Genomic DNA, 18,302 nt, shown 5'->3' with positions numbered 1-18,302 from the left:
GGGATAAAAGTGCACATTTACTCTGAGGTGTCTGCACTGATTTCAATTAGCTAAAGTATCCACTTGACATTGATTGGGGGTATCAAGCTAATGTGGTTAATATTCCTGGAGTGTTTCTTTGCATCAGGCGGTACGGTGTGACAGCAGCGAGGTGGTTTTCAGTGCTGATCATCTCAGGCCTGAAGATAGATGGGGTTTTAAACAGAGCTACTTGAATCACACTCACTCTGTGTGTTGAGAGGAAGATTTACACAATGTTCTCCGGCAAAGTCATTCATCATGTTGCTCAGAGAGAGCGAGAGAGAGAGACAAGTCCTCTAGAAAAATGTTGACCTTGCAGGGGGGTAGGATTTACATCATAATAATATTGCTCGACTCTAGTACAGAACTAATGAAAGAAACTGTGACCTATTACCTCGGCTACTGTATGGAAGAGCACTACAAAACACTCATATAGTCTGTCAAAATGCACCCATCTGGAATGTATAGTCTGTCAAAATGCACCCATCTGTAATGTACAGTCTGTCAAAATGCACCCATCTGGAATGTACAGTCTGTCATAATGCACCCATCTGGAATGTACAGTCTGTCAAAATGCACCCATCTGGAATGTACAGTCTGTCAAAATGCACCCATCTGGAATGTACAGTCGGTCAAAATGCACCCATCTGGAATGTACAGTCTGTCATAATGCACCCATCTGGAATGTACAGTCTGTCATAATGCACCCATCTGGAATGTACAGTCTGTCAAAATGCACCCATCTGGAATGTTTAGTCTGTCAAAATGCACCCATCTGGAATGTACAGTCTGTAAAAATGCACCCATCTGGAATGTACAGTCTGTCAAAATGCACCCATCTGGAATGTACAGTCTGTCAAAATGCACCCATCTGGAATGTACAGTCGGTCAAAATGCACCCATCTGGAATGTACAGTCTGTCAAAATGCACCCATCTGGAATGTACAGTCGGTCAAAATGCACCCATCTGGAATGTACAGTCTGTCAAAATGCACCCATCTGGAATGTACAGTCTGTCAAAATGCACCCATCTGGAAGGTTTAGTCTGTCAAAATGCACCCATCTGGAATGTACAGTCTGTCATAATGCACCCATCTGGAATGTACAGTCTGTCATAATGCACCCATCTGGAAGGTTTAGTCTGTCAAAATGCACGCATCTGGAATGTACAGTCTGTCATAATGCACCCATCTGGAATGTACAGTCTGTCAAAATGCACCCATCTGGAATGTACAGTCTGTCAAAATGCACCCATCTGGAATGTACAGTCGGTCAAAATGCACCCATCTGGAATCTACAGTCTGTCAAAATGCACCCATCTGGAATGTATAGTCTGTCAAAATGCACCCATCTGGAATCTACAGTCTGTCAAAATGCACCCATCTGGAATGTATAGTCTGTCAAAATGCACCCATCTGGAATGTACAGTCTGTCAAAATGCACCCATCTGGAATGTACAGTCGGTCAAAATGCACCCATCTGGAATGTACAGTCGGTCAAAATGCACCCATCTGGAATGTACAGTCGGTCAAAATGCACCCATCTGGAATGTACAGTCGGTCAAAATGCACCCATCTGGAATCTACAGTCTGTCAAAATGCACCCATCTGGAATGTACAGTCTGTCAAAATGCACCCATCTGGAATGTCACCTCTTGATGTTTGTTGTTTTGTCATCTCTGTGTTGTGTACTGTAGGACCTGGCCCAGTACATCAATGAAGTGAAGAGAGACAACGAAACCCTGAGAGACATAGCCCAGTATCAGAAATCCATTGAAAACCTTGTAAGCAATTCATCTTGATAAGAAAGCCATTGTGAAGGATAGCTTGGGTTTTGAGTGTGACCTCTGTCTTTCCTTCCCTCCCCCCCTTTTCAGAATCAGTCTCTTAGTGTGTATGGCAGACCAAAAGGAGATGGAGAGGTACGCTTCGCCTCAGGCGACAAACGTGCCAAACAGGACCGGTGAGATGTCTGTCTGGTCTGTGTGTGTGTGTGTGTGTGTGTGTGTGTGTGTGTGTGTGTCTGTGTGTGTGTGTGTGTGTGTGTGTGTGTGTGCACGTGCGCGCGTGTGTGTGTGTGTGTGTGTGTGTGTGTGTGCTACATTGCATCTGCTGCTCATAATGCTTTGTGAAGGCAGTTATAAATGTTCATGACAAACTATTCTAGAGCATAATCAGTTGTTCTTAACTGACCTGCCTATTTAAATATATTTAAAACAATAACTCATCGGACATTAGAAATGCTCTGATAATAGCATTGTGAAGAGGGTTACCATGGGAACCAAATGCTCTGATAATAGCGTTGTGAAGAGGGTTACCATGGGAACCAAATGCTCTGATAATAGCTTTGTGAGGAGGGTTACCATGGGAACCAAATGCTCTGATAATATCGTTGTGAAGAGGGTTACCATGGGAACCAATTGCTCTGATAATATCGTTGTGAAAAGGGTTACCATGGGAACCAATTGCTCTGATAATATCGTTGGGAAGAGGGTTACCATGGGAACCACTTGTTCTGATAATATCGTTGTGAAGATGGTTACCATGGGAACCAAATGGTCTTCTTTTTGTCTCCAGCTCAATGATTAGAAATCAGAGGTTGTTTTATTTGTTCCCACCTCGCTAGAACCCAATGTAAAGCCTGTTGCTAGAAACATCGGTGTCTTCTCTGACCATGACCTGAACCTCGAGCTGCATGTAAAGCAGGTTGCCCGGTCCTGCTTTTATCATCTAACTAAAATAGCTAAAGTCAAGTCTTTAATTTGAGTCAATGATCAGGGCTTGTAGATTCAGGTCCTCTTTTTAAATCCCAGCTGAAGACACACTTTCATAAAGACGCTTTTTAATGTATGACTTCAATTTATGATTTTAATTCGCTGTGTTGTTTCATTCTCCTCCCTCCTGTTTTAGTTTTTTTGTTAGTACTTTTCTTTTATTATTTTGTGACGTGAAGCTCTTTGTTACATGTACTGAAAAGCACTATACAAAAAAAGTTATTATTCATATTATTAATATTAATTATCTCATCTGACGAAGACTGTGAAGAGGAAACGTTGTGTATTTGGGGGAAGGGGAATAAAGCACTGTGAAATAGTCCTGTCAACAACAACAACAACATGTTTCTACCTCTGTGTTGTTTCCCCCTGACAGGCACATCTTCCTGTTCGATGCTGCTGTGATCGTCTGTAAGAGGAGAGGAGACAACTACGAGATGAAGGAGGTGATCACCCTGCATCACTTCAAGATCACTAACAACCCCACGTCAGACAAGGAGACCAGAAAGGTACGTGTGTGTGTGTGTGTGTATTCATGACGGAGTGCACATAATACAATTATAGCTTTTATCATTCTTCAATTATTCCCACTTTAATTGTTATGTTGACTTTAAGGGATGTGTTTGCTGCAGCTCAGACGGTACTGTACAGAAGGGGACGTGCTAACCTTTTATTTAGTAATGTAACTTTTAGGAGGTGTTTCACTAAAAGCGACTCAGACACGTAATTCAGATTGCCACGTTGATTCATTAGATAATTGTGTTGGTTTGAAGGATGGAACAGCTTGCCTTTTCTCCAGATGGTGTTTTTATTAAACATCTCCTTGTGATGGTACGAACACACACACACACACACACACACACACACACACACACACACACACACACACACACACACACACACACACACACACACACACACACACACACACACACACACACACACACACACACACACACACACACACACACACACACACACACACACACACACACACACACCAACCAACAACAAGCACCTGATGTATAATATCCACCATTCTGGATAATGATACATTGTAGAATTGCTTGCCGGGGATAATCATCATTTTGGCTTATTATAATAGCTCTCATTTGTTAAAAAAGAAAACAATATTTATAAGACCATCAGCAACGTGCATCGTTCCTGTAACTTTAAAAGACCATCAGCAACAACGTGCATCGTTCCTGTTACTTTATAAGACCATCAGCAACGTGCATCGTTCCTGTTACTTTAAAAGACCATCAGCAACAACGTGCATCGTTCCTGTTACTTTAAAAGACCATCAGCAACGTGCATCGTTCCTGTTACTTTAAAAGACCATCAGAAACGTGCATCGTTCCTGTTACTTTAAAAGACCATCAGCAACGTGCATCGTTCCTGTTACTTTATAAGACCATCAGCAACGTGCATCGTTCCTGTTACTTTAAAAGACCATCAGAAACGTGCATCGTTCCTGTTACTTTAAAAGACCATCAGCAACGTGCATCGTTCCTGTTACTTTAAAAGACCATCAGAAACGTGAATCGTTCCTGTTACTTTAAAAGACCATCAGAAACGTGCATCGTTCCTGTTACTTTATAAGACCATCAGCAACGTGCATCGTTCCTGTTACTTTAAAAGACCATCAGAAACGTGCATCGTTCCTGTTACTTTAAAAGACCATCAGCAACGTGCATCGTTCCTGTTACTTTAAAAGACCATCAGCAACGTGCATCGTTCCTGTTACTTTATAAGACCATCAGAAACGTGCATCGTTCCTGTTACTTTAAAAGACCATCAGAAACGTGCATCGTTCCTGTTACTTTAAAAGACCATCAGCAACGTGCATCGTTCCTGTTACTTTATAAGACCATCAGCAACGTGCATCGTTCCTGTTACTTTAAAAGACCATCAGCAACGTGCATCGTTCCTGTTACTTTAAAAGACCATCAGCAACAACGTGCATCGTTCCTGTTACTTTATAAGACCATCAGCAACGTGCATCGTTCCTGTTACTTTAAAAGACCATCAGCAACGTGCATCGTTCCTGTTACTTTAAAAGACCATCAGCAACAACGTGCATCGTTCCTGTTACTTTAAAAGACAACCCATTGTCTATCCTATAAGTCTAGAGACCTACTCACCCAGATAAGCTGGTTTATACTGTACCTGTTTTCACACACCCATTCACCTACCCCCCTACACACCCTGTATGATTGGCCAAGAGGCTCTCTTTCTCTTATCTGATTGGCTGGTGGCTTAACCTGACCACTATACCTCAGAGCTCTGAGTGATGAATGGATCCATTTGTTGTTGTTTAAATCCCAGATTGCCCTTTTTAAAGTCTGTTTTCATTTGTTTTTTTTCATCGTTTTTTCACTGTTTTAGAAGCACAGCTTGTAGGTACAGGTAGGCTACAGCTTCCCTGAGCACTGAGCAGTACAGAACAGGTAGGCTACAGCTTCCCTGTGCACTGAGCAGTACAGTACATGTAGGCTACAGCTTCCCTGTGCACTGAGCAGTACAATACAGGTAGGCTACAGCTTCCCTGTGCACTGAGCAGTACAGTACAGGTAGGCTACAGCTTCCCTGTGCACTGAGCAGTACAATACAGGTAGGCTACAGCTTCCCTGTGCACTGAGCAGTACAATACAGGTAGGCTACAGCTTCCCTGTGCACTGAGCAGTACAGTACAGGTAGGCTACAGCTTCCCTGTGCACTGAGCAGTACAATACAGGTAGGCTACAGCTTCCCTGTGCACTGAGCAGTACAATACAGGTAGGCTACAGCTTCCCTGTGCACTGAGCAGTACAATACAGGTAGGCTACAGCTTCCCTGTGCACTGAGCAGTACAATACAGGTAGGCTACAGCTTCCCTGAGCACTGAGCAGTACAGGTAGGCTACAGCTTCCCTGTGCACTGAGCAGTACAGTACAGGTAGGCTACAGCTTCCCTGAGCACTGAGCAGTACAATACAGGTAGGCTACAGCTTCCCTGTGCACTGAGCAGTACAGAACAGGTAGGCTACAGCTTCCCTGTGCACTGAGCAGTACAATACAGGTAGGCTACAGCTTCCCTGTGCACTGAGCAGTACAGTACAGGTAGGCTACAGCTTCCCTGTGCACTGAGCAGTACAGTACAGGTAGGCTACAGAGGCCTATTACAGCAGAACACACAATAGTACCACTTGTTTATTGGGCCGACATTTGGGTCAGAGTTACATTCTTCAAGACAGCTTCCTCTCTGTGTATTAACAAGGAGAGGTGGTTGTAGCAGGCCGTTATCACGGAGGCTGGAGTAATGGCTAGTCTTTGAAGTGGCTAATCGTTAGTGATTAAGTCCTGCAGTGTCTTGTCCACCTCGTTGTCTGGGGCTACATGGACACCTGGCCAGGAGAACTCTATCTCTATCTCTTTCTCTCTCAATTCATTTTCAATTTAAAGGCTTTATTAGCATGGTAAACATATGTTAACATTGCCAAATGCAAGTGAAATAGATAATAAACAAATGTGAAATAAAAAATACAAATTAACAGTAAACATTACAGTCACAAAACTTCCAAAAGAATAAAGACATTTCAAATGTCTCTCTCTCTCTTTCTCTTTGTCCTCTCTCCCTGTCCTCTCTCTCTCTGTCCTCTCTCTCTCTCTGTCCTCTCTCGCTCTGTCCTCTTTCTCTGTCCTCTCTCTCGGTCCTCTCTCCCTGTCCTCTCTCTCTCTGTTCTCTCTCTGTCCTCCCTCTCTCTCTGTCCTCCCTCTCTCCCTGTCCTCTCTCTCTCTCTGTCCTCTCTCGCTCTGTCCTCTTTCTCTGTCCTCTCTCTCGGTCCTCTCTCCCTGTCCTCTCTCTCTCTGTTCTCTCTCTGTCCTCCCTCTCTCTCTGTCCTCCCTCTCTCCCTGTCCTCTCTCTCTCTCTCTCTCTCTCTCGCTCTGTCCTCTTTCTCTGTCCTCTCTCTCTGTCCTCTCTCTCTCTACCCCTGTGTACCCCACCCTCTCTCTTTCTATGTTCACTCTCCTCTTCTACCTCTCTATGACCCCCTCTATCTACCGCTCTGTCTCTTTCTAGTTGACATTCTCATCCCTCTGTTGTAGTGGTCCTATGGGCTCTACCTGGCACACAACCAGGGGCAGAGCGGCTTCGAGTTCTTCTTCAAGACCAAGGAGCTGAGGAAGAAGTGGCTGGAGCAGTTTGGCATGGCCATGTGAGTGTTCTGTCCCATGTCTCACCTCTGCATCACTCCTGCAGCGGTGTGAGTGTTCTGTCCCATGTCTCACCTCTGCATCACTCCTGCAACGGTGTGAGTGTTCTGTCCCATGTCTCACCTCTGCCTCACTCCTGCAGCGGTGTGAGTGTTCTGTCCCATGTCTCACCTCTGCCTCACTCCTGCAGCGGTGTGAGTGTTCTGTCCCATGTCTCACCTCTGCATCACTCCTGCAGCGGTGTGAGTGTTCTGTCCCATGTCTCACCTCTGCATCACTCCTGCAGCGGTGTGAGTGTTCTGTCCCATGTCTCACCTCTGCCTCACTCCTGCAGCGGTGTGAGTGTTCTGTCCCATGTCTCACCTCTGCATCACTCCTGCAGCGGTGTGAGTGTTCTGTCCCATGTCTCACCTCTGCCTCACTCCTGCAGCGGTGTGAGTGTTCTGTCCCATGTCTCACCTCTGCATCACTCCTGCAGCGGTGTGAGTGTTCTGTCCCATGTCTCACCTCTGCCTCACTCCTGCAGCGGTGTGAGTGTTCTGTCCCATGTCTCACCTCTGCATCACTCCTGCAGCGGTGTGAGTGTTCTGTCCCATGTCTCACCTCTGCCTCACTCCTGCAGCGGTGTGAGTGTTCTGTCCCATGTCTCACCTCTGCATCACTCCTGCAGCGGTGTGAGTGTTCTGTCCCATGTCTCACCTCTGCCTCACTCCTGCAGCGGTGTGAGTGTTCTGTCCCATGTCTCACCTCTGCCTCACTCCTGCAGCGGTGTGAGTGTTCTGTCCCATGTCTCACCTCTGCATCACTCCTGCAGCGGTGTGAGTGTTCTGTCCCATGTCTCACCTCTGCATCACTCCTGCAGCGGTGTGAGTGTTCTGTCCCATGTCTCACCTCTGCATCACTCCTGCAGCGGTGTGAGTGTTCTGTCCCATGTCTCACCTCTGCATCACTCCTGCAGCGGTGTGAGTGTTCTGTCCCATGTCTCACCTCTGCCTCACTCCTGCAGCGGTGTGAGTGTTCTGTCCCATGTCTCACCTCTGCATCACTCCTGCAGCGGTGTGAGTGTTCTGTCCCATGTCTCACCTCTGCATCACTCCTGCAGCGGTGTGAGTGTTCTGTCCCATGTCTCACCTCTGCCTCACTCCTGCAGCGGTGTGAGTGTTCTGTCCCATGTCTCACCTCTGCATCACTCCTGCAGCGGTGTGAGTGTTCTGTCCCATGTCTCACCTCTGCATCACTCCTGCAGCGGTGTGAGTGTTCTGTCCCATGTCTCACCTCTGCCTCACTCCTGCAGCGGTGTGAGTGTTCTGTCCCATGTCTCACCTCTGCATCACTCCTGCAGCGGTGTGAGTGTTCTGTCCCATGTCTCACCTCTGCATCACTCCTGCAGCGGTGTGAGTGTTCTGTCCCATGTCTCACCTCTGCATCACTCCTGCAGCGGTGTGAGTGTTCTGTGAGTTAGACATATAGTTTGTGTCTTCTACTGTCTGTACAGAACGTGATTATTGACCGTCACAGTACGGACGTGTCACTATTCAGGTCTGTACAGAACATGATTCATGTATAACCTATGTAAATATAAAGGGAATGTATAAACTATTTACATATAAAGGGAATGTATAAACTATTTACATATAAAGGGGATGCTTACTGGATCAAATGCATCACCGGTGACGTATACTTGAATAAACCCCAGTGTATTAAATAACAGACTGGATCTCTGCAATAGGCTGGCGATCTAACAGTGGCTCTTACTCAGAATGACTTTTAACAAGTAGGCCATTGACTGAACTAAGTGCACAGTTGGCCATATGACTATTGTCCCTGCCAAGTCCAATGTCGTCTCTTTCAGTCATATTGCTGGGGACTTCACTCCCACCTGTGTACTAACATATACGTGTCATCAGCCAAACATAAACACACCTGGTAATGCTAGTGGGGGGACAGGGGGACTTGTCACACTGTACTTATTTTAGAGACGAGGAGGACGAGGAGGAGGAGGAGATCAAAGGACCTGTTTCTATTAGATGCTTTGTTGGCACTGATAACTGCATTTACTATCAGTTTACAGCAGGGGGTGGGGGGGGGGGGTGCAGCTGCTATAACAACACACAGCAGGGGATGGGGGGGCAGCTGCTATAACAACACACAGCAGGGGATGGGGGGGGGGGGGGCAGCTGCTATAGCAACACACAGCAGGGGATGGGGGGGCAGCTGCTATAACAACACACAGCAGGGGATGGGGGGGGGGGCAGCTGCTATAACAACACACAGCAGGGGATAGGGGGCAGCTGCTATAGCAACACACAGCAGGGGATGGGGGGCAGCTGCTATAACAACACACAGCAGGGGGTTGGGGGGCAGCTGCTATAACAACACACAGCAGGGCATGGGGGGGGCAGCTGCTATAGCAACACACAGCAGGGGATGGGGGGGCAGCTGCTATAGCAACACACAGCAGGGGATGGGGGGGGGGCAGCTGCTATAACAACACACAGCAGGGGATAGGGGGCAGCTGCTATAGCAACACACAGCAGGGGATGGGGGGCAGCTGCTATAACAACACACAGCAGGGGGGGGGGGGGCAGCTGCTATAGCAACACACAGCAGGGGATGGGGGGGCAGCTGCTATAGCAACACACAGCAGGGGATGGGGGGGGGGCAGCTGCTATAACAACACACAGCAGGGGATAGGGGGCAGCTGCTATAGCAACACACAGCAGGGGATGGGGGGGCAGCTGCTATAACAACACACAGCAGGGGATAGGGGGCAGCTGCTATAGCAACACACAGCAGGGGATGGGGGGGCAGCTGCTATAGCAACACACAGCAGGGGATGGGGGGGCAGCTGCTATAACAACACACAGCAGGGGATGGGGGGGCAGCTGCTATAACAACACACAGCAGGGGATGGGGGGGGGCAGCTGCTATAACAACACACAGCAGGGGATAGGGGGCAGCTGCTATAGCAACACACAGCAGGGGATGGGGGGGCAGCTGCTATAACAACACACAGCAGGGGATGGGGGGGGCAGCTGCTATAGCAACACACAGCAGGGGATGGGGGGCAGCTGCTATAGCAACACACAGCAGGGGATGGGGGGGCAGCTGCTATAACAACACACAGCAGGGGATAGGGGGCAGCTGCTATAGCAACACACAGCAGGGGATAGGGGGCAGCTGCTATAGCAACACACAGCAGGGGATAGGGGGCAGCTGCTATAGCAACACACAGCAGGGGATGGGGGGGCAGCTGCTATAGCAACACACAGCAGGGGGGTGGGGGGGCAGCTGCTATAACAACACACAGCAGGGGATGGGGGGGGGGCAGCTGCTATAACAACACACAGCAGGGGATGGGGGGGCAGCTGCTATAACAACACACAGCAGGGGATGGGGGGGGGCAGCTGCTATAACAACACACAGCAGGGGATGGGGGGCAGCTGCTATAGCAACACACAGCAGGGGATGGGGGGGCAGCTGCTATAACAACACACAGCAGGGGATGGGGGGCAGCTGCTATAGCAACACACAGCAGGGGATGGGGGGGCAGCTGCTATAACAACACACAGCAGGGGATGGGGGGGGGCAGCTGCTATAACAACACACAGCAGGGGATAGGGGGCAGCTGCTATAGCAACACACAGCAGGGGATGGGGGGGCAGCTGCTATAACAACACACAGCAGGGGATGGGGGGGGGGCAGCTGCTATAGCAACACACAGCAGGGGATGGGGGGCAGCTGCTATAGCAACACACAGCAGGGGATGGGGGGGCAGCTGCTATAACAACACACAGCAGGGGATGGGGGGGCAGCTGCTATAGCAACACACAGCAGGGGATGGTGGGGGGGGGGGCAGCTGCTATAGCAACACACAGCAGGGGATGGGGGGGCAGCTGCTATAACAACACACAGCAGGGGATGGGGGGGGGGGGGGCAGCTGCTATAACAACACACAGCAGGGGATGGGGGGGGGGGGGCAGCTGCTATAACAACACACAGCAGGGGATAGGGGGCAGCTGCTATAGCAACACACAGCAGGGGATGGGGGGGGCAGCTGCTATAACAACACACAGCAGGGGATGGGGGGGCAGCTGCTATAACAACACACAGCAGGGGATAGGGGGCAGCTGCTATAGCAACACACAGCAGGGGATGGGGGGGGCAGCTGCTATAACAACACACAGCAGGGGATGGGGGGGGGGGCAGCTGCTATAACAACACACAGCAGGGGATAGGGGGCGGCTGCTATGGCAACACACAGCAGGGGATGGTGGGGCAGCTGCTATAACAACACACAGCAGGGGATGGGGGGGCAGCTGCTATAGCAACACACAGCAGGGGGTGGGGGGCAGCTGCTATAGCAACACACAGCAGGGGATGGGGGGGCAGCTGCTATAGCAACACACAGCAGGGGGGTGGGGGGGCAGCTGCTATAACAACACACAGCAGGGGGTGGGGGGGCAGCTGCTATAGCAACACACAGCAGGGGATGGGGGGGGCAGCTGCTATAACAACACACAGCAGGGGATGGGGGGGGCAGCTGCTATAACAACACACAGCAGGGGGTGGGGGGGGGGGGGCAGCTGCTATAGCAACACACAGCAGGGGATGGTGGGGCAGCTGCTATAGCAACACACAGCAGGGGGTGGGGGGGCAGCTGCTATAGCAACACACAGCAGGGGATGGGGGCAGCTGCTATAGCAACACACAGCAGGGGATGGGGGGGCAGCTGCTATAGCAACACACAGCAGGGGATGGGGGGGCAGCTGCTATAGCAACACACAGCAGGGGATGGGGGGGCAGCTGCTATAGCAACACACAGCAGGGGATGGGGGGGCAGCTGCTATAACAACACACAGCAGGGGATGGGGGGGCAGCTGCTATAGCAACACACAGCAGGGGATGGGGGGCAGCTGCTATAACAACACACAGCAGGGGATGGGGGGGGGCAGCTGCTATAGCAACACACAGCAAGGGGGGGGGGGGCAGCTGCTATAACAACACACAGCAAGGGGGGGGGGCAGCTGCTATAACAACACACAGCAGGGGATGGGGGGGCAGCTGCTATAACAACACACAGCAGGGGATGGGGGGCAGCTGCTATAACAACACACAGCAGGGGATGGGGGGGGGGCAGCTGCTATAGCAACACACAGCAGGGGTGGGGGGCAGCTGCTATAACAACACACAGCAGGGGGTGGGGGGGGGCAGCTGCTATAACAACACACAGCAGGGGGTGGGGGGCAGCTGCTATAGCAACACACAGCAGGGGATGGGGGGCAGCTGCTATAACAACACACAGCAGGGGATGGGGGGGCAGCTGCTATAGCAACACACAGCAGGGGATGGGGGCCAGCTGCTATAACAACACACAGCAGGGGATGGGGGGGGGCAGCTGCTATAGCAACACACAGCAGGGGTGGGGGGCAGCTGCTATAACAACACACAGCAGGGGGTGGGGGGGCAGCTGCTATAACAAGACACAGCAGGGGATGGGGGGGGGGGCAGCTGCTATAACAACACACAGCAGGGGATGGGGGGGGCAGCTGCTATAGCAACACACAGTAGGGGGTGGGGGGCAGCTGCTATAACAACACACAGCAGGGGATGGGGGGGGGCAGCTGCTATAGCAACACACAGCAGGGGATGGGGGGGGGGCAGCTGCTATAGCAACACACAGCAGGGGATGGGGGGCAGCTGCTATAGCAACACACAGCAGGGGATGGGGGGGCAGCTGCTATAACAACACACAGCAGGGGATGGGGGGGCAGCTGCTATAGCAACACACAGCAGGGGATGGGGGGGGGGGCAGCTGCTATAGCAACACACAGCAGGAGATGGGGGGCAGCTGCTATAACAACACACAGCAGGGGATGGGGGGGGCAGCTGCTATAACAACACACAGCAGGGGATGGGGGGCAGCTACTATAACAACACACAGCAGGGGATGGGGGGGCAGCTGCTATAGCAACACACAGCAGGGGTGGGGGGCAGCTGCTATAACAACACACAGCAGGGGGTGGGGGGGCAGCTGCTATAACAAGACACAGCAGGGGATGGGGGGGGGGGGGGCAGCTGCTATAACAACACACAGCAGGGGATGGGGGGGGGGCAGCTGCTATAACAACACACAGCAGGGGATGGGGGGGGCAGCTGCTATAGCAACACACAGCAGGGGGTGGGGGGCAGCTGCTATAACAACACACAGCAGGGGATGGGGGGGGCAGCTGCTATAGCAACACACAGCAGGGGATGGGGGGGGGGGGCAGCTGCTATAGCAACACACAGCAGGGGTGGGGGGCAGCTGCTATAACAACACACAGCAGGGGATGGGGGGGCAGCTGCTATAACAACACACAGCAGGGGGTGGGGGGCAGCTGCTATAGCAACACACAGCAGGGGATGGGGGGGGGGGGCAGCTGCTATAACAACACACAGCAGGGGGTGGGGGGGCAGCTGCTATAACAACACACAGCAGGGGATGGGGGGGCAGCTGCTATAACAACACACAGCAGGGGATGGGGGGGGGCAGCTGCTATAACAACACACAGCAGGGGATGGGGGGGGCAGCTGCTATAACAACACACAGCAGGGGATGGGGGGGGCAGCTGCTATAACAACACACAGCAGGGGGTGGGGGGGCAGCTGCTATAACAACACACAGCAGGGGGTGGGGGGGCAGCTGCTATAACAACACACAGCAGGGGTTGGGGGGGCAGCTGCTATAACAACACACAGCAGGGGGTGGGGGGGGCAGCTGCTATAACAACACACAGCAGGGGATGGGGGGGGGGCAGCTGCTATAACAACACACAGCAGGGGGTGGGGGGCAGCTGCTATAACAACACACAGCAGGGGATGGGGGGCAGCTGCTATAACAACACACAGCAGGGGATGGGGGGGGGGGCAGCTGCTATAACAACACACAGCAGGGGGTGGGGGGCAGCTGCTATAACAACACACAGCAGGGGATGGGGGGCAGCTGCTATAACAACACACAGCAGGGGATGGGGGGGGCAGCTGCTATAGCAACACACAGCAGGGGTGGGGGGCAGCTGCTATAACAACACACAGCAGGGGATGGGGGGGCAGCTGCTATAACAACACACAGCAGGGGGTGGGGGGCAGCTGCTATAACAACACACAGCAGGGGATGGGGGGGGGGGCAGCTGCTATAACAACACACAGCAGGGGATGGGGGGCAGCTGCTATAACAACACACAGCAGGGGGTGGGGGGGCAGCTGCTATAACAACACACAACAGGGGATGGGGGGGGGCAGCTGCTATAACAACACACAGCAGGGGGTGGGGGGCAGCTGCTATAACAACACACAGCAGGGGATGGGGGGCAGCTGCTATAACAACACACAGCAGGGGATGGGGGGGGCAGCTGCTATAGCAACACACAGCAGGGGTGGGGGGCAGCTGCTATAACAACACACAGCAGGGGATGGGGGGCAGCTGCTATAACAACACACAGCAGGGGGTTGGGGGGCAGCTGCTATAACAACACACAGCAGGGGATGGGGGGGGGCAGCTGCTATAACAACACACAGCAGGGGGTGGGGGGGCAGCTGCTATAACAACACACAGCAGGGGATAGGGGGCAGCTGCTATAACAACACACAGCAGGGGATGGGGGGGGGCAGCTGCTATAACAACACACAGCAGGGAGTGGGGGGGCAGCTGCTATAACAACACACAGCAGGGGATGGGGGGGCAGCTGCTATAACAACACACAGCAGGGAGTGGGGGGGCAGCTGCTATAACAACACACAGCAGGGGATGGGGGGCAGCTGCTATAACAACACACAGCAGGGGATGGGGGGGGGCAGCTGCTATAGCAACACACAGCAGGGGATGGGGGGCAGCTGCTATAGCAACACACAGCAGGGGATGGGGGGGGGGGGCAGCTGCTATAACAACACACAGCAGGGGATAGGGGGCAGCTGCTATAACAACACACAGCAGGGGTGGGGGGCAGCTGCTATAACAACACACAGCAGGGGATGGGGGGCAGCTGCTATAACAACACACAGCAGGGGGTGGGGGGGCAGCTGCTATAGCAACACACAGCAGGGGGTGGGGGGGGCAGCTGCTATAGCAACACACAGCAGGGGATAGGGGGCAGCTGCTATAACAACACACAGCAGGGGATAGGGGGCAGCTGCTATAGCAACACACAGCAGGGGATGGGGGGGGGCAGCTGCTATAGCAACACACAGCAGGGGATGGGGGGCAGCTGCTATAACAACACACAGCAGGGGGTGGGGGGGGCAGCTGCTATAGCAACACACAGCAGGGGATAGGGGGCAGCTGCTATAGCAACACACAGCAGGGGATGGGGGGGCAGCTGCTATAACAACACACAGCAGGGGATAGGGGGCAGCTGCTATAACAACACACAGCAGGGGATGGGGGGGGGCAGCTGCTATAGCAACACACAGCAGGGGGTGGGGGGCAGCTGCTATAACAACACACAGCAGGGGGTGGGGGGGCAGCTGCTATAACAACACACAGCAGGGGATGGGGGGGGCAGCTGCTATAACAACACACAGCAGGGGTGGGGGGCAGCTGCTATAACAACACACAGCAGGGGGTGGGGGGCAGCTGCTATAACAACACACAGCAGGGGATAGGGGGCAGCTGCTATGGCAACACACAGCAGGGGATGGGGGGGCAGCTGCTATAGCAACACACAGCAGGGGGTGGGGGGCAGCTGCTATAACAACACACAGCAGGGGATGGGGGGCAGCTGCTATAACAACACACAACAGGGGATGGGGGGGGGCAGCTGCTATAGCAACACACAGCAGGGGGTGGGGGGGCAGCTGCTATAACAACACACAGCAGGGGATGGGGGGGGGCAGCTGCTATAACAACACACAGCAGGGGTGGGGGGCAGCTGCTATAGCAACACACAGCAGGGGGTGGGGGGGCAGCTGCTATAACAACACACAGCAGGGGATGGGGGAGCAGCTGCTATAACAACACACAGCAGGGGTGGGGGGCAGCTGCTATAACAACACACAGCAGGGGATGGGGTGGGCAGCTGCTATAGCAACACACAGCAGGGGTGGGGGGCAGCTGCTATAACAACACACAGCAGGGGATGGGGGGGCAGCTGCTATAACAACACACAGCAGGGGATGGGGGGCAGCTGCTATAACATCACACAGCAGGGGATGGGGGGGCAGCTGCTATAACAACACACAGCAGGGGTGGGGGGCAGCTGCTATAGCAACACACAGCAGGGGTGGGGGGCAGCTGCTATAACAACACACAGCAGGGGGTGGGGGGGGGCAGCTGCTATAGCAACACACAGCAGGGGATGGGGGGGGGCAGCTGCTATAGCAACACACAGCAGGGGATGGGGGGGGGGGGCAGCTGCTATAACAACACACAGCAGGGGGTGGGGGGGCAGCTGCTATAACAACATACAGCAGGGGGTGGGGGGCAGCTGCTATAACAACACACAGCAGGGGATGGGGGGCAGCTGCTATAACAACACACAGCAGGGGATGGGGGGGGGCAGCTGCTATAGCAACACACAGCAGGGGGTGGGGGGGCAGCTGCTATAACAACACACAGCAGGGGATGGGGGGGGCAGCTGCTATAGCAACACACAGCAGGGGTGGGGGGCAGCTGCTATGACAAAAAACAACAGGGGATGGGGGGGGCAGCTGCTATAACAACACACAGCAGGGGGTGGGGGGCAGCTGCTATAACAACACACAGCAGGGGATGGGGGGCAGCTGCTATAACAACACACAGCAGGGGATGGGGGGGGCAGCTGCTATAGCAACACACAGCAGGGGTGGGGGGCAGCTGCTATAACAACACACAGCAGGGGATGGGGGGGGGCAGCTGCTATAACAACACACAGCAGGGGATGGGGGGGCAGCTGCTATAACAAGACACAGCAGGGGATGGGGGGCAGCTGCTATAGCAACACACAGCAGGGGATGGGGGGGCAGCTGCTATAACAACACACAGCAGGGGATGGGGGGCAGCTGCTATAACAACACACAGCAGGGGGTGGGGGGGCAGCTGCTATAACAACACACAGCAAGGGGTGGGGGGGCAGCTGCTATAGCAACACACAGCAGGGGGTGGGGGGGCATCTGCTATAACAACACACAGCAGGGGATGGGGGGGCAGCTGCTATAACAACACACAGCAGGGGATGGGGGGCAGCTGCTATAACAACACACAGCAGGGGGTGGGGGGGCAGCTGCTATAACAACACACAGCAGGGGATGGGGGGCAGCTGCTATAACAACACACAGCAGGGGATGGGGGGGGGGGGGGCAGCTGCTATAACAACACACAGCAGGGGGTGGGGGGGCAGCTGCTATAGCAACACACAGCAGGGGATAGGGGGCAGCTGCTATAGCAACACACAGCAGGGAGTGGGGGGGCAGCTGCTATAACAACACACAGCAGGGGATGGGGGGCAGCTGCTATAGCAACACACAGCAGGGGATGGGGGGGCAGCTGCTATAACAACACACAGCAGGGGATGGGGGGGCAGCTGCTATAACAACACACAGCAGGGGGTGGGGGGGGGGGGGCAGCTGCTATAGCAACACACAGCAGGGGATAGGGGGCAGCTGCTATAACAACACACAGCAGGGGGTGGGGGGGGGGGCAGCTGCTATAGCAACACACAGCAGGGGATAGGGGGCAGCTGCTATAACAACACACAGCAGGGGATGGGGGGGCAGCTGCTATAACAACACACAGCAGGGGGTGGGGGGCAGCTGCTATAACAACACACAGCAGGGGGTGGGGGGGGGGGGGCAGCTGCTATAGCAACACACAGCAGGGGATGGGGGTGGCATCTGCTATAGCAACACACAGCAGGGGGTGGGGGGTGGCAGCTGCTATAACAACACACCAGGGGGTGGGGGGGGGGGGGGCAGCTGCTATAGCAACACACAGCAGGGGGTGGGTGGCAGCTGCTATAACAACACACAGCAGGGGATGGGGGGGGCAGCTGCTATAACAACACACAGCAGGGGATGGGGGGGGCAGCTGCTATAACAACACACAGCAGGGGATGGGGGGCAGCTGCTATAACAACACACAGCAGGGGATGGGGGGGCAGCTGCTATAGCAACACACAGCAGGGGATGGGGGGGCAGCTGCTATAACAACACACAGCAGGGGATGGGGGGCAGCTGCTATAACAACACACAGCAGGGGATGGGGGGGGCAGCTGCTATAGCAACACACAGCAGGGGATGGGGGGGCAGCTGCTATAACAACACACAGCAGGGGATGGGGGGCAGCTGCTATAACAACA

The 18,302-nt window shown here is 53.6% G+C and overlaps 1 protein-coding gene across 1 annotated transcript in view; it reads left to right on the top strand.

The window, feature by feature from the left end:
- The window catches only part of LOC139531501 (guanine nucleotide exchange factor VAV3-like), a 202,796-nt gene that overhangs the window by 116,165 nt on the left and 68,329 nt on the right, over nt 1-18,302 (top strand). The window contains exons 12-15 of the mRNA XM_071327994.1: nt 1,718-1,804; nt 1,898-1,983; nt 3,171-3,303; nt 6,883-6,992. Coding sequence (XP_071184095.1) covers nt 1,718-1,804; nt 1,898-1,983; nt 3,171-3,303; nt 6,883-6,992 — 416 coding nt within the window. The remainder of the gene's footprint in view (nt 1-1,717; nt 1,805-1,897; nt 1,984-3,170; nt 3,304-6,882; nt 6,993-18,302) is intronic.

Source organism: Salvelinus alpinus, chromosome 10, assembly GCF_045679555.1.
Source record: "Salvelinus alpinus chromosome 10, SLU_Salpinus.1, whole genome shotgun sequence".
NCBI classification, from domain to species: domain Eukaryota; kingdom Metazoa; phylum Chordata; class Actinopteri; order Salmoniformes; family Salmonidae; genus Salvelinus; species Salvelinus alpinus.
This window is presented reverse-complemented; position numbering and strand designations above follow the sequence as displayed.